At 45.9% G+C, this 24,668-nt stretch overlaps 2 protein-coding genes across 2 annotated transcripts; both read right to left on the reverse strand.

Moving 5' to 3' along the window:
- Positions 1-3,385: 3,385 nt before the first annotated feature.
- Positions 3,386-24,641, reverse strand: LOC107319244. The gene is given in 15 exon segments (XM_032442008.1): positions 3,386-3,635; positions 3,973-4,103; positions 4,414-4,667; positions 5,306-5,481; positions 8,637-8,929; positions 11,532-12,077; positions 12,730-12,777; positions 16,043-16,258; positions 16,429-16,521; positions 20,988-21,012; positions 21,014-21,160; positions 21,758-21,944; positions 22,027-22,452; positions 23,100-23,274; positions 24,599-24,641. Coding segments are annotated over 15 exon segments (2,910 nt in total). The 3' UTR covers positions 3,386-3,485.
- On the reverse strand, positions 10,898-12,376 carry LOC107319229 (M1-specific T cell receptor beta chain-like). The gene is made up of 2 exons (XM_015873908.2): positions 12,171-12,376; positions 10,898-12,077 (listed from the first exon to the last, which is right to left on the reverse strand). Exons 1-2 carry the CDS (start codon positions 12,259-12,261, stop codon positions 11,521-11,523), a joined length of 648 nt encoding a protein of 215 aa, XP_015729394.1. The 5' UTR covers positions 12,262-12,376; the 3' UTR covers positions 10,898-11,520.
- Positions 24,642-24,668: the final 27 nt, after the last annotated feature.

A 24,668-nucleotide genomic window follows, 5' to 3' on the forward strand; every position in this document is an offset into this window, starting at 1 on the left:
AACCGCCTCATTTATTTGCTGGACTTAGAAGGTTACTGATATGTTCACAGGGCCTTGCAATAGCACTTGCTGACCTAAACTAAGCATGCCTGGGAGCTGAGAAATGTTTTCTTACATTAAGTTCTTGAGTTTGAAGAGTTGTATTTCAGTGTTCACATAAAAGATGTGAGATGCAACAGTAACATCATGATTTTCAAGAACTAATATCTTATTACAGGAGAAAAGAATAAGAACAACAAAAACTCATATCACTCAGATGTCACTCCCAAAGTAGCCACCACAGCATTTGTCTTCCTTAGCACTTCTGTCAGAAAACAGAATTCCCAAAACTTTCATAGGCCGGTGGAATCCCTAGATGGCAACTGAACATGGTAAAAATGAACTCTGAAGAAGAGGCAGAAGAGAGTAAGCAAGTCAGTCTCTGAGAGACAATGTTTTCCCAGTGCTTTCCTCACTGTGTTTTGTTTGCCTGATACAAGCAGTGAGGAAATCACAGTCCTGAGGTTATTGTACACAGCAGAAGAAAGCTCCCTGCTTGCAAGGAATGGTGTGCTATGCTTCTGGCTGAACAGTTCATAGAGTCAGAAGAGCACTGGTTTCCAGGGTGCATAAGGCCCACAGAATTGACATGTGGAGATGTGAGTCTTTCAGAAATGGCTTTTGGACTGGATTAACTGAGAGAAGCAACTGAACTTAACTTCCTCAGATCTGCCCTCATGCCGAATCTGCAGGAATACAATGAACACATCTCAGACTGCTCAGCCAAGAACAGTGTAATTTGTTTTATACAAGTGACTGGAAGCAGAGTAAAATTTATGCAGTTTGGTCAGTCAGGAGACTAGAACCTGAGCATGACAGTGAGTTATCAATCCTGGCACTTGATAAGTCTCTTAGAAATTTTAGTAATCTGGATTATAAGTGGGAAAATCTTCTACAGGACGTGGTCTCTACTCATTCCCTGTTCTTTCTCTTATCACCTATTCTCATCACCTCACACTCATTTTTTTCTGGGATCTAATAGCGAATTTCATTCTAGCATACCTAGCTTTGCCACACCTTCAGGGACCAGCATGGTACATTTACTCCTGATGTGTTACGCTTCTTCACTCTATTCACTTATAGGAGACAACTAATTGATCTGTGCTTAACGGTATGCAGATGGCATGTCAAAAAGATAGCTGAGAAAAAGAATAAATAAATGCCCAACAATGTACCTGTACTTTCTCAAGGATACTGTTTGTTGATTTAGGTGTGCTTTCCCATGAAGAAAAGGTAAGAAATGGATATCCAAGAAGAGAGCCAATGGCAGAAGGAGGAAACCTTGGTAAAACCCTTTCAACATATTTCCCTGTCTTATTACAGAGGAGTGAATGGCCCATCAAAATTTCACCTCCACATGCAGAGACTGGGGACAAAGTGGTAATGGAAGGGAAAACCAAATTTCAGAGTTGAGGATAAAGACAGACTGTCCAGCCTTGTTCCAGAGCTGTCCAGGAACAGCCATAACTCTCATGGACCAGGTGTGAAATCCATCCACATGAACCAAGGGGATCAAAGGAGTCACTTCTGGGTCTCATGGGGCTTACTGCCTTTGGCTATGGGACCCAGTAAGGGATGCCAGTGAAGAACATTTTAGGATTGCATGAGACTTATGGGAGAATTACGGAAAGAATCCAAGGCAAGGAAAGAGAGGGTTTTATATGATTTGGGAAGGAACCAAATGGAGGGGAGAAGAAGAGGGATGGAGACACATAAAAGGCAAGTTGCTGATGAGAATCCTTGTCTGGCTAGGCCCTATACCCATGTCTCACCCTTTCTTCTCAAGTTTGCTTTTCCTAAGTGAGGGACTCTATTCTGAGTATGTGCTTTGTGTACTGAGGGCAAAGCATCGCAAACTGCAGCCAGACCACAGATCACAGGTACCAGCAGCTGGAGAAACAAGAGTGAGTGAGTGAACTTAAGAGTCAGCGACTGTGTCTGTGTGAGTGTCCATATGAGTAAAAGCACTTGCAGGTGTGGGGATATGTGAGGACAGTGCAGTGGAATTCCTGGGTCACAGACTGAATGTGAGCATGTGAGTGCCTGGAGAGGGGGAAGCCTACATCTACTCTCTCTCTCCCCATCTCAGAGGTATTTCTGGGAGCACATATGTAGTCCAAGTCTGCGCAGTTTTCACAGTTCAATTTCCTCTAAAAGCTTGCCAGCAACTCTGCTCTGAGCCCATAGTACTGCATAGGGTGCAGGACCATTGCACCTTAGTGCAGGATCCACCACTTGATCTTGTTGGACTTCATCCCTCTGGCTGCAGCCCATCGATCCACATTCTTCTGTAGGGCCTTCCTACCCTCAGGTGCATCAACACATCTCCCCAAATCAGTGTCGTCTGCACTGATTAATGTACTGAGGGTGTACTCAACTCCCTCATCCAAATCATCAGTAAAGACACTAAACCATACTAAAGGATGGGCCCCAGTAATGAACTCTGGTCAACACCACTTATGACCAACAGTAAACTGGTTTATACTCCATTCACCACCATACTCTGGGCCCAGACATCCAGACAGCTCCCTGTGTACCTGTGCAAGAAAAGGTCTGCCAGTTTCCACAAGAGAATACTATGGCAGGTAGTGTCAAGAGCTTTGCTGAAGCCTAGGTAAACTGTGTCAAAAGCCTCTCCTTCACTGACCAGCTGGATCACCCTGTCACAGAAGGAGGTGAGGATGGTCAAGCAGAACCTGATCCCCTGGCTGTCCTGCACACTTCATGAGGTTACACTCAAGATGATCAGTTCCATAACCTTCTCTGGCACTGAGGTCAGGCTAACAAGCCTATAGTCCCCCAGATTCCCCTTATAACCTTTCCTATAGGCGAGTTCAACATTAACAAGTCTAGAGTCATCTGGGACCTCTCTGGCTGACAAGGACTGTTTACAGATAGTGGAAAGCAGCTTGGTAGTTACCTCCATCAACTACCTCACTAACCTCAAGTGAATCTCATCTGGCTCCATGGACTTGTGACAGTCTAGATGAAGTAGAAGGTCTCTAACTATTTGCACCTGAATTGTGGAGGGTTTATATTCTGCTTTGCACTCACTCCTTTCGTGACTGTCCCCACTGATGAGCTTATAGACATTCACCCCAGACAGGAGAAAAATGGAACTCTTCTCAGCTGCTGTAGGACTGGGACTGCCTGGCTCAGAAGCCTTCTTGAATGGTAGCAGTGTCATACTCTCAATGCCAGGCAGCCCTGCAACTCCAGAGCACCGCTACAAGTGTGCACACCTTAGCTGGAACAGCAGGGAAGGGTGGGGAGGGCCTGGTGTAAAGCTGCAGGGAACCCAACTTGGCTCTGATGAGCTTCAGTCTCCAAAGTAAGTATCTGTAAGGGTCATTTAAGTAAGATTTTTATTTGTGCTATTACCTTCTTAAGAGGAAGGTGATAGGGCAGGAAGGGAGCAGCCACTGAGCCAGGAGGCCATCTGGGTATCAGTAAGCTGCAATGGTTTCCTGGATCCAGTCAATGTAATTGCAGACCTTGGTGTAAACTCCGGGATAACCTTTCTGAGCACATCCATATCCCCAGGACACAATTCCTTGCACTTCTCCATTGCACGCAACTGGTCCACCTGAGTCACCCTGGAGAGAACAAGTTACAGGCATGAACTGATGTAGAAGCAGAATCTCTCCTGGAAAGATTGTGACCTGGTCCAAAGAATTTAGGGAATGCACAGGGAAATGATACAGGCCCTGAGACAGGAACCAGTTCTTGTTTACTGGACTCTCCTAGATTCTGACTATTCACTGTTACTTTACTGCATACCCAGCAGATGTGGATAGACCTGCTATTTTTGGTAAAGTCCATGCTGCAGCCAAAGTATGCCAGAAAGACACTGTGTCAGAGAAGAACACTGAATGATGAGGCATCTTTTCATCTCTCTCAGGCCCACGGCTCTGCACAAATATCAACTCTTACCTGGCAGGAGTCTTTCCCACCTTCCAGGAAACCGACACAGATCATGTTGCTGGTGATATCACCTGGGTAAGCCTCTTGGCACTCTTGGTCACTCAGAATTGGAGCTTTCAGGCACTGGAGAAGTTCAGGGTCTGCCGGGAGAGTAGTGACACCATGTGTTTTTTCCCTGGGACCCAGTACCAGGGACCTCTGTCAGTTAACAAAAGGACTTGAAGACCTATCTGAGAGAGCCTGCCAGCAAAGCAGGGTAGAGCAAATCCTTAAGCTACAGGAGGAAATTTGAAGTGCATTGTACACTGAGGCACAGTAGCAGGGCAGTGTGATGACCTTGCAGGCAGAACAAGGAAAGAAGTCGGGTGAAACATACTTTGGCTCTCATGAACGTGGTGGTAGAGCAGGAGAGGCTACAAACATCTACTTGCAGAGCATATTGATACTCACAGCCATTGGTCACTGTGTTTCCCCACCCAGAAATCAGGCACTCGGTCCCCACCTTGGCACAGGAGCTGGGCAGAGCTATGGGTTGAATGTCAGCACTGAATTCCACCGCAGATGCCAACTTGATCAACATAATGTCATTATCGATGGTCATTGCATTGTATTTAGGGTGACGAATGATGACTGATGCGCTCCTGACTACTTCACTGTCTTCCTGCACATCGATGTTGTACTCTCCCAGCCTCACTTGTATACGGCTGCAAAATTGCCAGCAGAGAAAAACTGCAGTTAGCCGTGGGTTGAACAGCTTCGTGGCACATGGAGTATGCAGACTCTTGAAAGAGACTAAGACAGTGCTGCCCTAATCAAAGGTTAGTGTATCACAGATCTCTAGCAACTTTATGAAGTCTGAGTCTGGAAAGCCTTGCAGATCCTAAGCTTGCTGCTGGGGCAGTGGTAGATGGCTGCATGACTCCAGACACCTAGAGCAATGCTTCAGAAAGGGAGATTAAACTTTCCGCTGCAGAGAAGCACTAAGCTGTACTCGTTGTGCACAGCGATATGTCCTAAATTTGGGAGAAAGAAAGGTTCATGGGGAAGATCTGAAGGAAGGAAAAAGAACAAAATGATAATGGTAAGCCATAAAGACATGCAAACGGAGACAGAATGGCATGTTAGGGTGCACAGAAAATCATGCTAAGAGTGCAAGAGTACTGGAAAGATCACGTAAAGCAGTGAGACCAAGGATAGTGTTTCTCCTTTTGTCATCAGGTACATCATGCGTTGCATTGCCCCCTGGACTGTCTTCTCTCGAGAGGCACCAGAGTTCCAGGCCCGATGTGTTTTCAAGATCTGACTAGAGCCCATCCGGTTACGCAACCCAATCCCCACTTACGATTTATAGCAGTGAGCAGCTGACAAGACCCACTGGCTGTTGATGAGGGAACCTCCACAGAAGTGATACCCAGAGTTCAGGGACACCTGGTAGGGAACTGATTGCTTAGGGCAGGTGTAGCCTCCTACAATCTTGTCATCATCAGCACCTCCAGGGAAAGCAACTGAAAGAAAAAGAATTAGGTTTCACAGCAGCAAGCCTGACTCCATTCTGTTCAAGCGTAGCAACAGCCAGTGAACTACAGAGGAATTAGCAAGAGCCAAAAGTGTTTGAATCTTCAAGTCTTCATGCAACATCTGAAAGACCCTGCTGAGTTCTTCCTGTGCTACTCTGACACGTGAGGCTTTGTCTTTACCACCTCAAGGCAGGAAGAGATCAAAGGAGTAGAGGCTGACAAAAGTCCACACAGATTAACTGTGAGCAGGCTTCACTGTGATCCTTCCATGGAACAATTGGAACAGGATGGCAACAGCAGTGGCATGGTAGACAGCGCATGGTGGTCATTTGTGTAGAGTGGAAACCGGGAGAGGGCAAATGCAGTTAAGAATGTTGGCAGAATTTTAATCTGCTGGTGGGAAAGAAGCAGTGAGCAAGGGTGAAGGGAAACGCTGGTAGCAAAGGAATCAGAGAAAGCACAAAGACTCCGTGGTGCTGGAGAAGAACATAAGGAAGAATGTATTTGAGTGTAGAAAAGAACAGATTTGAATGTGGGAAAGAACGTATTTGTTGAAGCCAGTAGAACGGTGGTAGCCAACCTTTTTGATCGCACACCCCTATCAGCAATAACCCCTTCAGCACTCCTGTCCCTCCCTGCAAAATATGTACATTCCTTCATTAGCAAGTTATTTACATGTACTACCACAGTTCTAATGTTTTCTTCCCACACCCTAATGGATCATCTTATGTATCCCAGTGTGTGTGTACCCCACTTCAGAGACCACAGCCCAAGGACACTGCAGGTTGGAAGGCTGTCTATGACTATCAGTTACAGATGCCAAAGACAGAAAGTGTGAAACCCTTCCCAAAACCCTCCCTTGCCTCCAGCAACTCAGGGACTTGACCTTAGTTGGTCAGGTGGGGCCTCTTTCATCCTCATAGCTTTTGTAGGGAGTTATTTACACAAATGTGTCCCCCCAATTTGTGAGGCTGTGTAAACCTTTTGCACACAAAAAATAGTGCAGGAAGGGGTTCACAGCTTTCCTAAAGGAAGAGGAATTATCTGTTGTTTGGTGCAAACCAACAAAACTACCTACCTTTGCTGGATACTCCCTAAATCCTTTATGGGAAGAGACTGCCAGAGCCTGTTAGTTTTATACACCCCTGTCATATCCTACCTTATCTGTCTCTCTCAGTGGTTGAGGGTTCAAGTCCCTGACATAAGTGAAAAGAGAAGAAACGCAGAAAACTCAGCCATTGGAGAAGGAGAAATGCAGGCAGGGAAGCAGAGGCAAGGGGTTGTGGGGTAAGCTTTGCTGAGACCAGAAGCCGTTGAGAACGTACCTGCTGCTCCCAGGCAGGAGAGAATCAGGAAGAGGGAACTCATGGCGCTTCCACCACCAAGCTCTGCAACTTGTACAAGGACTAGCCTCAGAAACTGCTCTCCTTTATGCTCCCGGAGAGCTTTACCGTTGCCAGCACATGGTCTCTCCAGCTTTAACTTTCCCAGGGCCTTGCATCATCCTGGACAAATTTACTTATTTTATCTGAGTTCAGCAATGATACCTCTGATTGTAATACCTTAATCAGGAACACATATTTCTAGGAATGCAAGCTGACGTTGCTTACCCTGTGATAATATCTAAGACAGCTGCTCTCCATTTAGCGGCCTGCCTTCCTCCAGTGCTTCTGGAGACACCAGCACTCTGCTGCAGTATCACTGCATTGAACAAGATAACTGTTTGCAGATGGAGTTGTATACCTCCGGAGTTAATTTTTGGAAAGAGCCTGGAAAATGGTCCTGTGGATTGTCCACTTGTAGTGGGCAGAAGAGAGTATTTACCATTCATGAAATTCATGAAGGGACATAACTTCTTTAAAAAGAGGAAGAAGGTGGAGAGAAGGTGTCATGATTTTAGCCTGAACTCAGAGGAGTTTGTTCATCATCCAACAGAATGGCCTAATTCTTCTCTTAATCGGTCTATCTGCAGGATGATCTCTGAATTGTGCATTGCAATAAATCCACTTGCCTCCATGTGAGATGTGTTTGCACTATGTGCTCATGCACTGTTGTGCTGCAGGAATGCTTCAAAGAGGCTGGTGGGAAGATGGTTAGAGGTTTAGGAAACATACAGTCATTAGATGTTTGTCATCAAGGAGTTAGAAACTGGAATCCAGGACTTCAGCTGCAAGCTCCAGCCTTGGTCTGGGAAAAGGCCTCTAGTGTCCTCTTGCTTGTTTAAGCCAGTAGCATAGAGAGGCTCACAGACACTTTTACCTCTAAGGGCATGACCAGCCGGCCCCCTATGACATCTTTTATGCACATGAGAGTGGCTGATTATTTTGGTTTAAGGGGGATAGAAAAAAAAAAAAATGAAAGAAAGAAGATGCTTGTTTTTCACTCATGACTTCCTGAGACTTTGGGAGGAAACAGGTGTGCTGAGGCCTGACATAGGGCACAGAGTGATGCCTGGTGGGTGTGCTTTATTGCTGCTCTTCTCCATTGAGTGATCGTGATATTGGTGTCCCACATGTCACTGCTGAGGTGCCTGAAATTCTTCTGAGCAGACTGGACTGTGACTGCAACACCATATGCGCTTCCCACGGGGGTAGGCAGCTCCTTCCCATAGTCTCAAAGGGAGCCTTAGAAGGGTTTGTGTGCGTGTGTGTGTGCATGCGTTAGGGAACTCGCAAGTCTGCTTAGGCATTACTCTGGCCATTGTGGTTTCCTTTCTCTGGCTGTGCAGTATGAGAAAGAGCCTTGAATTCACCTCCTGCTTTGTACTTTACCACACACTCTCCTTAGTGCCATCACTGGGCCTGTGGGGAACTAGTGGCCAGGAACCTGGCTGTGCTTCTGTACCACTGATACTGAGAAGTATCTAAAGTGCCATAAGTAAGCCAGCAGTGCCTCAGTTCTTAATACTGTCCTATGGGTTTGTGTTTCTGAAGGCTTTTAATCTTTAAGATAGATGCTGATGCATTGCTTGCCGGACCCCCTTCCCTCCCAAGTGTCTGGGCTCCATTCCCCAACTTTGCCCTTGTTTTGCCTCCACTCTTTTTCTGCCCCTCTCCAATCAGTCTCCCATTTTACAGAGGCTTTGTCTCTCCTTCAGGCAGTTTGAGGATTTGGTCATAGTGCTTAGTGCTCTTGCTGCATCGTGTGATCACTCACAGCACAGAAGTATGTGGCAGCATCCTTGGATGTCACATTCTTGATAGTCATAACAGAGAGTTTGTTCTCTCTGCTTACATCAAACTTGGCTTCGCTGTAACCTTCCTCATAAGAATTCTGCAGCCATGGAGCAGTGCTGACTATTAACTTCAGACTACTCCTTGACAGCTGCTGGTACCAGAACATATAGGCACGCATATCCATATTCTGATAGCAGGTGAGGTCCACACTCTCCCCAGCGCTCTTGAAGGCATCTTCTGGCCACTGCATGATGGCGTATCCCACTCCAGGGCCTGAAGGAGCGATTTAGAGGAAGTGAAAAGAAGTAAAGACAGTGGCTGCAAAAGTTCCCTCACCTTGCACCTGCCCCACATGGCCAGTAGGATAGCAGCAATGCAGATGGATCTGCAGTCTCTCACCAAGTAGAAGAGCAAGCAAAATGGCCAGCATGATGACAAGCAGTTGTCTCAGAAGAGAATGAGGAAGGCAAGAGAGGCTGGAAAGACTGACACCCCTCCCCTTCTTCTGATTTTCCCATAAAGCTTTGGAGGAGGACAGAAAAGACACGTTTTACATCTGAAAACATTGTTAAGTCGTTAAAAGCAAAAGCAAGTGTTTGTGTGGCTGTAAGTTTTGTCTGTCTTGAGCCGGCCTGCCAGAGAAATGGAGTTCTGAGCTCATGACGAAAAGGTGGGAGTGTTTTCAGACCAAAAATTTTCAGTCTGGATGTTGCACTGTCCATCATTTGCACGTCTGGGCCTACCAGCCACAGACCCAATCAGTGATTTTTTAGTTTGTTTTCACCAGTGGCTGCAACTCGAGACATCTCCCCTGAGTTCATTACTCCAGGAAATTTAAACCTACATTCAAACCTAAATGCTGGAGAGGTACTCTTAATCCATGAAAGACAGTTACACCTTACAACTCTGAACTTCTGTCAGACAGAAGCAAAATATAAAGGAGGCACAAAAGTTGTGCTCATTTGATCAAGTTCTGTTGTGCCAGACTTGTTAAACAGCCTTTCTTCTGACAAAAATCAGACCTTAGCTCCAGGACAGTCAAACTATTTCAGGAAAGAAAGAGTCCGTGGAGACTATGGGAGCTAATTCTGGGATTATCCTATGTAGGAACTCTGAGTCAAGGCAAAACCTTGTAAGTGCTGCTGGGCACAACATTCTTCTAGAGTTGGACACATCTCTTGTTCCAAGATAAGCGTTTTTATTCAGAGTAACTTTACTGTCTCTGGAAGGACAAAATGATTGTGAGCTCTTGGAGAGAAGGATGTATAGGGAAGACACAACACAAGATCTATAGTGTTTCTTGAGTGACTTGTGTAACATTGCTGCCTACTGGAAAGAAGTTAGAAATTCATCCCCTTTATTTTCAGCTCAAGACTTTTGAGGTTCATCCCAGAGATTCAAGGGGAGCAGCTGTCTGGATCATAATAGGGAGTCAGAGCACAGATCACAGCAGATGGAGAAACAAGAGTGAGTGAACTTAAGAACTAGTAACTGTCCCTGTGTGAGTGTCTGTGTGAGTATAAGCACTTGCAAGAGTGAGGATATGTGAGACTAGGTACGAGGAAATACAGTGCAGAATCGAGGGCCAGTACAGGGGCAGGATTTGTGTCCGAACACAGCTGTGGAAAGGATACCAACTGTACATGAACTAGTACTTTTATTGTTTCAGAACCAGCATAGTATGCAGTTGGATTTCACAGTACATCACAACGACTTTGCTTAGTAGTTTCTTGCTTTGGAAAAAATCAGGAACTCATCACTGAGTGCTTACACCTCAACAGTAATTCAGTGCATTAAGGACACTACGTGAGGAGGGATTCTGCTTTAGAACCCTTACTGTGAAAGACACTGGTGTCTCTTTGTGTCTGACAAACCTAACGTTCATTGTGCAAGTATGAAAAATTCCATGAGGAAGAGATCATACAGTAAATAAAATTATATTCACATCCTGCTTGTCCCTCCTTCTACTTCTTCGTCTACAAACTATTATTGTTTCAGACTTCGCTCAAAATCAAAGAGAACATTGTGAACATGCAAGAAGAAACATCACAAGCTTGCCTGAAATGTACTCACAGATAATCCACGAATGGAAGGGTGTCACGGTTTGACGATTTTCGGTTACTGGTATTCCACACTATAACACCATGTAGTGCACTGGGAATTAAAGTGTTAATGCTCCAGTCCTGGGTGCCTGCCCAGAAGAGAAGAACTACATTTTCCAGGGGGCTTTGTGGTCAGAGAGGAGATAAGATATAACTCCTGGCAAGGTCACCTGATCGGGCTTTTCATCTTGGCACTCTTCTCCTTCACTTCTCCTCGCTGCTGCCTGTCCCGACTGCGTGCATCGCTTCAGTATCAGTGTAAGGCCTTCTGCTTTTTGGACAGTCTCATGCTCATTATATATGATTTATTAGCTTCAATTCTAACTATATTGTATTATAGTGTGCTATCTTGCATTCCGATACCATATTCAGTATATTAATTTGTTTCTCCTAAGATCGTTGCCACTGTTTTTAATTATTTTGGGGTCCCCTGTTTCGCTTTTCCAGAGGTGTGGATTTTACGAAATCCTTCCACCACACAAGTCACAAAACTGGACCAAAACAGCCCACAAACCATTGAAAAAGGGGCAAACTGAATGGACACTGATTGTCTTACACCATACCAGGCTGTAGCAATGACATAGCTATGAAGCAAAAAGGAACAGATGCAGCACATGTAAAACTGATGCTTCATTCAGAAGAAAGCTGGACTATGTAAGCAACCTCAGAATAAAAAAATATCTATACTTTACTGGAATACCATTTTACTTCAGGTTGCATACTACTATACCAGTTCTTGAGATCAAGACAGCCTGTCCAGGCTCAGTGAGTACCATTGTATGTCTGGATTTGAATAACAAGTTTCAGGATTGTTGTGAAGTGACAGCGGATCAAGAGCTGATTAGAAAAGAGGAATTCAGCAATTAAATGGAACCTGCTTGGCCTCTCTTGGTCCAGCTCCTCAGCAACCTTTGCCCTATGAAGATCCAGCTGGCCTACATTCCAGCATCCTGTGCTGAGAGCTACTCCCTTCTGAGGGAGGGTACTGGAGAGGAGGAGTTTATGTACAGAAAGCAAGTGACTTTGAAGTGTTGTGTCCAAACTGGAGGCACAGAAATAGACAGCTGAGTGGTTCTTCTTTACAGACACGATATCTAAAGGAAAATCCTCTTTGTTTAACCGCTTAGCCTTGTATCCAGTGTGAACATCACCCTTATAATCCTGATTTTCTCCAAATGAATAATAGATTAATTGCAGACCCTTCCCTGGCTGCTGAAGATACCAATACATATAATTGTGATTATCATTTTGACTGCATCTCAGAGTAGCATTCTCATCTTCTTCCAGCACCAGACTTGAGGGTTGGGTTATCTTAGCTCCTGTGAGAAAAAAAAACAAAAGAAACACAGTCAAAAAGCAGACTTCATTCTCCCCTCAGCAGAACAGGCATGAAGTCTCAGCTGATGCCTTACTAGCTCCAAAGAAGTACAAGACCATGCACCAAACTGTCCGCATTCTCACTGCTGCCTCAGAAGCTAGAGAGCATGCCGTGGTGAGGGACATACTTATATAGGTCTGTTTGCATTTCCCTTAAACCAATAGAAATGATCTCTACAGCAGCCAGATCTGTGCTGAAAACCAAGCTTCTTCCTGTGTAAAATTTCAAGCAAACACATTGCTTTAAGAGTGCCTGCTGAAAATAAATAAAAGTTTTCAAACTGATTGAGATGGAAAATATACTGTCAGACAGGATAATATCTAGGGGAGATAGTTTTAAACTAAAACAGGGAAGACATAGACTGGACATAATGAAAAAGTGTTGTGGTTTTTTTTGCAGAAACGGTAGTGTTGCACAGGCACTGCATACCCAGCAATGTGGTGGATGGCCCATCCCTGCAAATGTTCAAGATCAGGCTGGACAGGGCTCTGAGCGACCTGATCTAGCAGTAGGTATCTCTTTTAGTTGCAGGGCAGTTGGATTGGGTGACCTTTAAAGGTCCCTTTCAACTCATTTCTGTTCTAAGTATGTACTGCGTACAATGGTTTCTGTAGCTACAGCTTCCATGGCCTTCTCCTCATCTGGAAAAGAAGAGTAAACACAAAGTCAAGGAGAACAACTATTTCTCAAATAACTTCTCTCAAAACAGTTGTTTGTTCTGCAGTGCCACCTCAAGCTTGCAGGAAAAAGCACTGCTGGGGAGAAACTGCTTTTTCAGAACTGGAATCGGGCACTGCAGCTGCAGAACTTCAGGATGACAACGTCCACTGAAGATCTGGCTGGTTTCCTACTGGGAACTGGGAAGGGCACAGCTGTGACCAGTCTATAACTGCCTCATTTATTTGCTGTACATTAAAGGCTACTGATATGTTTACAGGGCCTTGCAATAGCACTTGCTAACCTAAACCAAACATACCTGGGAGATGAGAAATGGAAAGAGATCCTTAGGTTAAATTCCCACGTTTGAAAAAAAGAGTTTTTCAGTGTTCATGTAAAAGATATGAGATACAACAGTAAGCAGCATCACGATTTTCAGGAACTAGTAGCTTACTACAGGAGAAAAGAATAACAACAACTCAGATCACTCAGATGTCACTTCCAAAATATCACAGTATCGCAGTATCATGCGGGTTGGAAGGGACCTTAGAGATCATCGAGTCCAACCCCCGGGATTCGAGCCTCCTGTGTAGCAGAGCGGCACTTCTACCACTTGCGCCACAGGGGGATTTGAACCCAGGGCCTCTGGTGTAGCAAAGCGGCATTCCTACCACTGCGCCATCGGGTAGCCACCACAGAGTTTGTTATCCTTAGCACTTCTGTCATAAAATATAATTCCTAAAACTTTCATTGGCTGGTTGGATCTCTAGTAATAATCCATAGATGGCAACTGAATGTCGTAAAAATGATCTGTAAAGAAGAGGCAGAAATGAGCAAGCAAGTCAGTCTCTGAGAGACAATGTTTTCCCAGTGCTTTCCTCACTGTGTTTTGTTTGCCTGATACAAGCAGTGAGGAAATCACAGCCCTGAGGTTGTTATACATGGCAGAAGAAAGCTCCCTGGTTGCAAGGAATGTTTTGCTATGCTCCTGACTGAACAGCTCATAGAGTCAGAAGAGCACTGGTTTCCAGGGTGCGTAAGGTCCACAGCAGTGATAATGTAGAGATGTGAGTCTTTCAGAAATGGCTTTTGGACTGGATTAACTGAGGAAAGCAACTGAACTTAACTTCCTCAGATCTGTCCCCATGCCCTTTGCAGGAATACAATGAAATGAGTATCTGTCATAGAATCATAGAATCACAAGGTTGGAAAGGACCTATAAGATCATCTAGTCCAATCATCCTTTCCTTACCATACCTACAGAAAACTCTTAAACCATTATCTCCTAGCTCCCTATCCAGACACTTCTTGAACACTGCCAGTGATGGCGACTCCACCACCTCCCTGGGCAGGCTATTCTAGTGCCTGACCACTCTCTGAGAAAAAAAGTTTCTTCTGTGTCCAGTCTAAACCTCATCTGATACAGCTTGTGGCCTTTTCCTCGGGTTCTGTTTGTTGCCTGGCAGAAGAGGCCAAGCCTCTCCTCATCACTACCTCCCATCAGAAAGTTGTAGAGCGCAATGAGGTCCCCCCTGAGCGTCCTCTTCTGCAGGCTTAATAATCCAAGCTCCCTGAGCAGCTCCTCATAAGACTTGTGCTCCAGACCCCTCACCAGTTTTGTTGCCCTTCTCTGGACATGTTCCAGGGCCTTGATGTCTTTTTTGTAGTGAGGAGCCCAAAACTGAACACAGTACTCAAGATGCGGCCTCACCAGAGCTGAGTACAGAGGGATGATCACCTCTCAGGTCCTGCTGGCTGCACTGTTTCTTATACAGGCTGGGATGCTGTTGGCCTTCTTGGCCATCTGGGCACACTGTTGGCTCATGTTCAGCTGAGCATTGACCAACACCCCCAGGTCCCTTTTCTCTTCACAGTCATCCAGCCACTCTGCCCCAAGCCTATAGCGTTGCATGGGGTTATTGTGGCCAAAGTGCAGGACCTGGCACTTGGCCTTGTTGAACCTCATTTCATTAACCTCAGCCCACTGATTGAGCCTATATTCAGCCTTGTCGCACATCTCAGTCTCCTCAGCCAAGAACCACATAGCCATAGAATCATAGCATCATAGTATCATGGAATCATAGAATCATAGAACTGCTCATGTTGGAAAAGTCAAGGATTATTACGTCCATCTACAACCTAAACATACACCCTAACAGCACTCCACTAAATCATGTCCCTGTGCACCACACCAAAATGGCTTTTAAACACATTCACAGATGGTGACTCAACAACTCTCTGGTGAGCCCATTCCAGTGCTTAACCACCCTTTCTATAAAAAAAACTCTTCCTGGTATCCAAGCTAAACTTAACCTGGTGCAACTTCAGGCCATTTCCCTCATTCTGTCACCTGTCACCAGTGAGAAGAGACCAACCCCACTCTCCCTGTAAACACCTTTCAGATACCGGAAGAGAGCAATAAGGTATCCCTTCAGCCTTCTCTCCCCCAGACTAAACAGCCCCAGTTCCTTTAGCCATTCCTCATAAGGCATATTCTCAAAGCCCTTCACAAGCCTTGCTGCCCTTCTTTGGATCTGCTCCAGCATCTCAGTGTCCTTTTTGTACTGATGTGCCCAAAACTGAACACAGCACTTCAGCACTTGAGGTGAGGCCTCACCAGTGCTGAGTGCAGGGGCAGGATGACTTCCCTAATCCTGCTCACCACACCATTCCTGATACAAGGCAGGATGCCACTGGCCTTCTTGGCCACCTGGGCACGCTGCTGGCTCATATTCAGCCAAACGTCCATCAGAACACCAAGATCCCTTTCCATCAGGCAGCTTTCCAGCCACACTTCCCCAAGCCTGTAGGGTTTCCTGGGGTTGTTGTGATCAAAATTCAGGACCCAACACTTGGGCCTATTGAAACTCATACAGTACACCTTGGCCCATCAATCCTGTCAGTCCAGGTCCTTTTGTAGTGCCATTCTCCCCTCAGGCAGATCAACACTCCCTCTCCACTTGGTGTCATCTGCAAACTTACTGAGGGTACACCCAATCCCCTCATCAAGATCATTAATAAAGTTGTTAAATAAAAGCAATCCCTGGGGGACACCACTCTTGACTGGCTTCCAACTGGATTTAATTCCACTGACCACAACTCTTTGGACCCAGCCATCCAGACAGTGTTTCACCCAGTGGAGCGTATGCCCATCCAAACCATGGGCAGCCAGCTTCTCCACAAGGATGTTGTGGGGGACAGTGTCAAAGGCTTTTCTGAAGTCCAGGTAGACCACATTGACAGCCTTACCTTCATCTACCTTGTCATAGAATAAAACATGGTTTGTCAAATAGGATTTACCATTCATAAACCCATGCTGACTGAACCTGATTCCCTGGTTGACCTTTAATTCATCCATGACAGCTCCCAAGATTATCTGTTCCATGATCTTCTCTGGCCCTTTTTGAAGATGGGTGTCACATTTGCCAGCCTCCAGTCCACCGGGATATACCCACATAGCCAGGACTGGCGAAGAATGACAGATAGTGACTTGTCAACCACATCCACCAAATCCCTTTGTATTCTAGGGTGCAGTCCATCTGGCCCCATGGACTTGTGAGTGTCCAGCTTTCAGAGCAGGTCCAAAACCATCTCATCATGGATTATGCACGGCCTATTTTGTTCCCCATCCCTACCTCCAAGTGCAAGGGGCTTTATACCCAGTTTTATGGGCTGTTTTTGGCACAGTTCCGTGACTAGTGGGGCAAGGGGACCCACAAACTCATGCCCTGGAAAAGGGAAAAAAGGGAAAAGGATAGAGAAATGGACCTAAAAACAAATCATCGGCAGTGATCTGATGAGAAACAAATTAATTGACTAAATAAGATCCCGGAATGCAAGATAGCACACTATCATACCATAGAATACAATAATAATTAGAATTGTAACTAATAAACCAAATAAAATGAGAGAGTGTCTGAAAGCCGAAGGCCTTACTCTAATGCTGAGGTGAGACGATCTAGGGAGCTCACATGCTGCTGAGATCAAAAGGGAAGGGAAAATGTTTTGTGGATGGTATTTATCTTTCCCCCTGAGTAGAAAACGGAAACACAAATAACACAGTCCTCTGGGTTATGTAGTATGTAGTAGGTCTTCTTTTCTGGGACAGATACCTGGAACTGAAGTGTTAGCCGTTCCCAGTGCTCTACATGATGTTATGATGTGAAATACTGATAACCAAAAATCATAAAACCACGACACCAGTAAGTAACTAGACTTACTATTAAAGACCAAGGCACAGAAGGCATTAATTACTCCAGCCTTATCCTGATCCTTGGTCACCATGTTGCCCTTGCTGTCCACCAAGGGACAAAGACTCTCCCTAGCCCTCCTCTTACTGCTGATGTATTTACAGAAATATTTATTGTTGTCCTTCAATAGCATATATAGCATATCTTATGTTAGGGAAGAGCCTAGAAGCAAAGTTATATTTATGATGTCTTGTCAAACAGGAGACTAGAACCCTGGCATGACAGTGAATGATCCATCCTGGCACTATAAAGGTCTCAGAAATTTTAGTAAACTGGAGTATAAGTAGGAGGACCTTTTACAGGACATGATCCCTACTGATTCCCTGTTCTTGCTCTAACCAGCTATTCTTATCAACTCCCGCAGATTTATTTTTCTGGGATCAAGTACCATTCAAGTAGAATTCATACCAACAGTATGTGAGCATGTACACACTTTCCAATCATGATCCTTCAACCTGATCAACCAGAGTGCTTCTTCTGTTGTTAAGCTGAAGACAGGTTTTAACTGAGCTCTCTTATTCTGACCCCAAACTACTGAATTTCCACAAATGTGATCAGAAAAGACGCCAGTAAGGCACAAACATTAAAACCCATGAAAAGGAGAATGCCCAAGATAAGACCATTGGTGCTGTTTCTGTTGGTGTGAGTAGTGGGTATGTCTGCCTGTTTTGATTTGTGTGGTTGACACCAAATACATGAATGTGTAGTATTTATGTATGTCACCTGAGAATACATTCTCGGCCTTGTTGCTGGCTAGGGCTAGGGGTGTGGAGCTGTGGCATTCACTCCACTGTTAGGCTACCAGATGTAGTCCCATCTAACAGGAAGCCTCAGGGAAATCACTGAGATCTCTTCCTTTACGAGGAATAGACCATAAGAAGAGACACGACAATGAAGGCTGAGGTCTCCCATCTACATGGAAGAGAACCAAAGGAGCAGGGAAAGTCTTCCTATTGATGAGTGTTTAACAAAGGCTGGGATCAATAAGAACTGGCTTAGTGGGGGGTTGTGCAGGATTTGGAGACTAGGTGCAAAAATGAGAGCTTTCCAGTCCTCTTAGGGAAAAATGACCATTGTCAAATCATTCTGTGATGTTGTTGGCCTTCTTGGCCACCTGAAAACACCACTGGCTCATGTTAAGCCAAGCATCTACCAAGATTCCCAGTTCCGTTTCCTCTGTGCAACTTGCCAGCAACTCTGTCCTGAGCCGGTAGCATTGCACACAGTTATTGGGACCATAGTGCAGGATCCAACACTTGATCTTGTTGAACTTCATCCCACTGGCTGCAACCTGTTGATCCACGTTCCTCAGCAGGGCCTTCCTGCCCTCAGGTGTATCAACACATCTCCCCAGTTCAGTGTCGTCTGGAAACTTACTGAGGGTGCTCTCAACTCCCTCACCCAAATCACCAGTAAAGACAGTAAACAGGATGGGCCTCAGTACTGAACTCTGGTCAACACCACTTATGACCATCTGGTTTTAACTCCATTCACTACCATTCCCTGGGCCCAGCCATCCAGCCAGCGCCTTGTGTACCTGTGCAAGCAAGGGGCTGCCACCTTCCACAAGAGAATACTATGGCAGGTAGTGTCAAGAGCTTTGCTGAAGCCTAGGTAAACTGTTTCCAAAGCCTCTCCTTCATTCATTAGGTGGATCACCCTGTCATATGAAGAGGTAAGGTTGATCAAGCAGGACCTCATCCCCTGGCTGTCCCGCACATGTCATGAGGTTACACTCAAGATGATCAGTTCCATAACCTTCCCTGGCACTGAGGTCAGGCTAACAGGCCTATAGTCCCCCAGATTCCCCTTACAAACTTTCCTATAGATGAGTTCAATATTAGCAAGTCTTCAGTCATCTGGGACCTCTCTGGTTGACCAGGACTGCTGACAGATAGTGGAAAGCAGCTTGGTAGTCACCTCTGTCTCCTCCTTCATTAATCTCAAGTGAATCCCATCTGGCCCAATGGACTTACGACAGTCTAGATGAAGTAGAAGGTCTCTAACTGTTTGCACCAGAATTGTGAAGGTTTATATTCTGCTCCACACCCTGGACTTTCAGGACAGGAGGCTGAGTGCTCACCCTGAGGATAATTGGTCTGACTATTAAAGACAGATGGATGTACAGAAGGCACTGAGAACCTCAGCCTTTTCCTTATCCTCAGTGGTCATGTTCCCCACCACATCTAGTAAAGGATGGAGATTCTCCTTAGCCTTCCTCTTACTGTTAATATATTTGTAAAAACATTTATTGTTGTCCTTTACCACAGTGGCCAGGTTGAGCTCATGATGGGCTTTAGCCTTTCTGATTTTCTCCCTGCATATGCTAGCAAATTCCTTGTACTCTCCTTGAGTTGCACAGCCCTGTCCCTCCTGATGAGCTTATATACATTTATTGCAGCACTCGAGCTGTGGGAGTGATCCCACCATATTTCAGTAATGGCAACTAAGTCATAGTTTGCCTGCCACACAATGGCTTCCAGCTCCTCCTGTTTGTTGCCCATGCTGTCTGCATTGGTGTCCTGGTAGGAAAAAATGACCATTGCCAAATGACATGGAAGGCACTGACAGTCCATTCCCGCTGCTAGATAGGAATACTTGGCACTTCAGGCTCCAACTAGCATTGTGTCAACTGTCACTGCATGCAAATACCAGATGGCTCTTTAGTCTTAGAATATTTAAGACACCTGATGCCAGTTTCCTTAAGTAGGCTGTATTGGTGCATAAAGTTTCTCTGTGCCCAGATATCTGCAGACAATTCTTCTTGCAAAAACCCTTCCTCCTTGGGCTTGCCATTGCAGAATCTTTGTCTACCCAGTCCTATGCTCTTTCTTTCACACCACCATCTCCAAGAGTTCATTGATGCCATTTCTAATCCAGCTGCATTTGCTCATGTGGTGTGAGTTCCACCTTCTCCTCCAAGCTATTTCACTGCTCCAGCCTCACTAGCTCCTACACCTATACCAGCTTCCCTTGCTTTTGCATATCACCCAACTTTCCACCTCACCATCCTTGCAAGAATCTTGCACCCTTCCCAGTCCCTCTTTGGCCTCTCATTCCTCCCTTTATTCTTCCACCCTTGATTCTCAGAGCAAAAAGGCAGCTTCTAGGTTTGGAGATGACAGAATTGTCCAGCAGTGGCCCAGTACACACTGCATCAGGGATTTGCAAGGGAGATCTTGCTAGCCCCTCTCTGCAGACTATGTAAAGGATGACACCAATTGAATACATACACTAAAACGGGAATCACCCGATCCCTCCCTGCTTCCTTCCAGTTAATCTTCCTTCTACACTTTACAGTGCTATGAAGCATCTGGAATTCTTGCCACCTATTTGCCATTGTTAACCTCTCCATTGCAGCTAGTCTGCATTACCTATTAGGCACTGGGAGGACCAAGCAATCTTGGCTCCAGTGTCTCTGAGGAAGTGAAGGGGAAAGTGCCCCTGGCCACAGGTACCATCAGACTGTGCTTATGGCTTCTCATCTCTGTTCCACCTAACACAATAGCTGCAGTGGCTACCATCAAACCTTTTAAAGGAACAGTGAGGAGATAATTTCATCTCCAACAGGAGAAAAGGGAACTCAGCTGCTGTAGGACCACACCCAGGGACCTGCTCCAACAGCTCCCTTCTCAGTAAGACCAGGACTAAAGCAAATTCCTTTTCTGCCCATCTCAGAAGACTTCTTAGATGGTAGCACAGTGTCATACTCTCAATGCCTGGCAGCCCAGCAACTCTGGAGTGCTGCTACCAGCATGCACACCTTAGCTGGAACAGCAGGGAAGGCTGGGGAGGGCCTGGTGTAAAGCTGCAGGGAACCCAACTTGGCTCTGATGAGCTTCAGTCTCCAAAGTAAGTATCTGTAAGGGTCATTTAAGTAAGATTTTTATTTGTGCTATTACCTTCTTAAGAGGAAGGTGATAGGGCAGGAAGGGAGCAGCCACTGAGCCAGGAGGCCATCTGGGTATCAGTAGGCTGCAATGGTTTCCTGGATCCAGTCAATGTAATTGCAGACCTTGGTGTAAACTCCGGGATAACCTTTCTGAGCACATCCATATCCCCAGGACACAATTCCTTGCAATTCTCCATTGCACACAACTGGTCCACCTGAGTCACCCTGGAGAGAACAAGTTACAGGTATGAACTGATTTAGAAGCAGAACCTCACCTGGATAGATTGTGACCTGGTCCAAAGAATCTAGGGAATGCACAGGTAAATGAGGGAGACCCTGAGATAGGAACCAGTTCTTGTTTACTGGACTCTCCTAGATTCTGACTATTCACTGTGACTATACTATGTACCCAGCAGATGTGGTTACACCTGCTACTTTTGGTGAAGTCCATGCTGCAGCCAAAGCATGCCAGAAAGACACTGTATCAGAGAAGAACACTGAATGATGAGGCATCCTCTCTAGTCAAAGGCTAGTGGGGCACGGGAAGAGGTTATCTAGACAAGCTGTGGATGCCCTGTCCCTTTGGAGGCATGCAAGGACAGGTTGGATGGGGTCTTGGGCAGGCTGATCTGGTTGGCGGCAACGTTGCCTGGCCATGGTGGGGAGTTGGAGCTCAAGGATCTTTCAGGTCCCTCACACTCAAAGCCATTCACTCCTCCATGAGGAGGCCTAAGGATGCTGCCAAGTGCTGAAACACACCATACAGGCTGGGGCACCCTGGGGTTGTGTGGCCCAGGGCTCTGCACAAACATCAACTCTTACCTGGCAGGAGTCTTTCCCGCCTTCCAGGAAACCGACACAGAACATGTTGCTGGTGATATCACCTGGGTAAGCCTCTTGGCACTCTTGGTCAGTCAGAATTGGAGCTTTCAGGCACTGGAGAAGTTCAGGGTCTGCCGGGAGAGTAGTGACACCATGTGTTTTTTCCCTGGGACCCAGTACCAGGGACCTCTGTCAGTTAACAAAAGGACTTGAAGACCTATCTGAGAGAGCCTGCCAGCAAAGCAGGGTAGAGCAAATCCTTAAGCTACAGGAGGAAATTTGAAGTGCATTGTACACTGAGGCACAGTAGCAGGGCAGTGTGATGACCTTGCAGGCAGAACAAGGAAAGAAGTCGGGTGAAACATGCTTTGGCTCTCATGAACGTGGTGGTAGAGCAGGAGAGGCTACAAACATCTACTTGCAGAGCATATTGATACTCACAGCCATTGGTCACTGTGTTTCCCCACCCAGAAATCAGGCACTCGGTCCCCGCCTTGGCACAGGAGCTGGGCAGAGCTATGGGTTGAACATCAGCACTGAATTCCACCGCAGATGCCAACTTGATCAACATAATGTCATTGTTGAGGGTTTCTGAATTGTATTTAGGGTGACGAATGATGGCTGATGCTCTCCTGACTACTTCACTGTCTTCCTGCACATCGATGTTGTACTCTCCCAGCCTCACTTGTATACGGCTGCAAAATTGCCAGCAGAGAAAAACTGCAGTTAGCTGTGGGTTGAACAGCTTCGTGGCACATGGAGTATGCAGACTCTTGAAAGAGACTAAGAAAGTGCTGCCCTAATCAAAGGTTAGTGTATCACAGATCTCTAGCAACTTTATGATTTTGTGGAAGTCTGAGTCTGGAAAGCCTTGCAGATCCTCAGCTTACTGCTGGGGCAGTGGTGGATGGCTGCATGACTCCCGACAACTAGGACAATGCTTCAGAAAGGGAGATTAAGCTTTCCGCTGCAGAGGAGCACTAAACTGTGCTCGCTGTGCACAGCGATATGTCCTAAATTTGGGAGAAAGAAAGGTTCATGGGGAAGATCTGAAGGAAGGAAAAAGAACAAAATGATAATGGTAAGCCATAAAGACATGCAAACGGAGACAGAATGGCATGTTAGGGTGCACAGAAAATCATGCTAAGAGTGCAAGAGTACTGGAAAGATCACGTAAAGCAGTGAGACTGAGGGTAGTGTTTCTCCTTTTGTCGTCAGGTACATCATGTGTTGCACTGCCCCCTGGATTGTCTTCTCTCGAGAGGCATCAGAGTTCCAGACCCGATGTGTTTTCAAGATCTGACTAGAGCCCATACGTTTACACAACCCAATCCCCACTTACGATTTATAGCAGTGAGCAGCTGACAAGACCCACTGGCTGTTGATGAGGGAACCTCCACAGAAGTGATACCCAGAGTTCAGGGACACCTGGTAGGGAACTGATTGCTTAGGGCAGGTGTAGCCTCCTACAATCTTGTCATCATCAGCACCTCCAGGGAAAGCAACTGAAAGAAAGAGAATTAGGTTTCACAGCAGCAAGCCTGACTCCATTCTATTCAAGCGTAGCAGCAGCCAGTGAGCTACAGAGGAATTAGCAAGAGCCAAAAGTGTTTGAATCTTCAAGTCTTCATGCAACATCTGAGAGACCCTGCTGAGTTCTTCCTGTGCTACTCTGAAACGCGAGGCTTTGTCTTTACCACCTCAAGGCAGGAAGAGATCAAAGGAGTAGAGGCTGACAAAAGTCCACACAGATTAACTGTGAGCAGGCTTCACTGTGTTCCTTCCATGGAACAATTGGAACAGGATGGCAACAGCAGTGGCATAGTAGACAGCGCATGGTGGTCATTTGTGTAGAGTGGAAACCGGGAGAGGGCAAATGCAGTTAAGAATGTTGGCAGAATTTTAATCTGCTGGTGGGAAAGAAGCAGTGAGCAAGGGTGAAGGAAACGCTGGTAGCAAAGGAATCAGAGAAAGCACAAAGACTCTGTGGTGCTGGAGAAGAACATAAGGAAGAATGTATTTGAGTGTAGAAAAGAACAGATTTGAATGTGGGAAAGAATGTATTTGTTGAAGCCAGTAGAACGGTGGTAGCCAACCTTTTTGATCACACACCCCTATCAGCAATAACCCCTTCAACACTCCTGTCCCTCCCTGCAAAATATGTACGTGCCTTCATTAGCAAGTTATGTACAAGTACTACCACGGTTCTAATGTTTTCTTCCCACACCCTAATGGATCATCTTATGTATCCCAGTGTGTGTGTACCCCACTTCAGAGACCACAGCCCAAGGACACTGCAGGTTGGAAGGCTGTCTATGACTATCAGTTACAGATGCCAAAGACAGAAAGTGTGAAACCCTTCCCAAAACCCTCCCTTGCCTCCAGCAACTCAGGGACTTGACCTTAGTTGGTCAGGTGGGGCCTCTTTCATCCTCATAGCTTTTGTAGGGAGTTATTTACACAAATGTGTCCCCCCAATTTGTGAGGCTGTGTAAACCTTTTGCACACAAAAAGTAGTGCAGGAAGGGGTTCACAGCTTTCCTGAAGGAAGAGGAATTATCTGTTGTTTGGTGCAAACCAACAAAACTACCTACCTTTGCTGGATACTCCCTAAATCCTTTATGGGAAGAGACTGCCAGAGCCTGTTAGTTTTATACACCCCTGTCATATCCTACCTTATCTGTCTCTCTCAGTGGTTGAGGGTTCAAGTCCCTGACATAAGTGAAAAGAGAAGAAACGCAGAAAACTCAGCCATTGGAGAAGGAGAAATGCAGGCAGGGAAGCAGAGGCAAGGGGTTGTGGGGTAAGCTTTGCTGAGACCAGAAGCCGTTGAGAACGTACCTGCTGCTCCCAGGCAGGAGAGAATCAGGAAGAGGGAACTCATGGCGCTTCCACCACCAAGCTCTGCAAC

This window comes from Coturnix japonica, chromosome 1, assembly GCF_001577835.2.
Source record: "Coturnix japonica isolate 7356 chromosome 1, Coturnix japonica 2.1, whole genome shotgun sequence".
Lineage (NCBI taxonomy): Eukaryota > Metazoa > Chordata > Aves > Galliformes > Phasianidae > Coturnix > Coturnix japonica.

Excerpts from the sequence above, each read along its gene's own strand:
- LOC107319229 (XM_015873908.2), bottom strand. The coding sequence starts at position 12,261 with ATGTCCCTCACCACGGCATGCTCTCTAGCTTCTGAGGCAGCAGTGAGA. Across the intron at positions 12,078-12,170 it reads CTTGTACTTCTTTGGAGCTA|GAGCTAAGATAACCCAACCC; the intron begins GTAAGGCATCAG and ends TTTTTCTCACAG.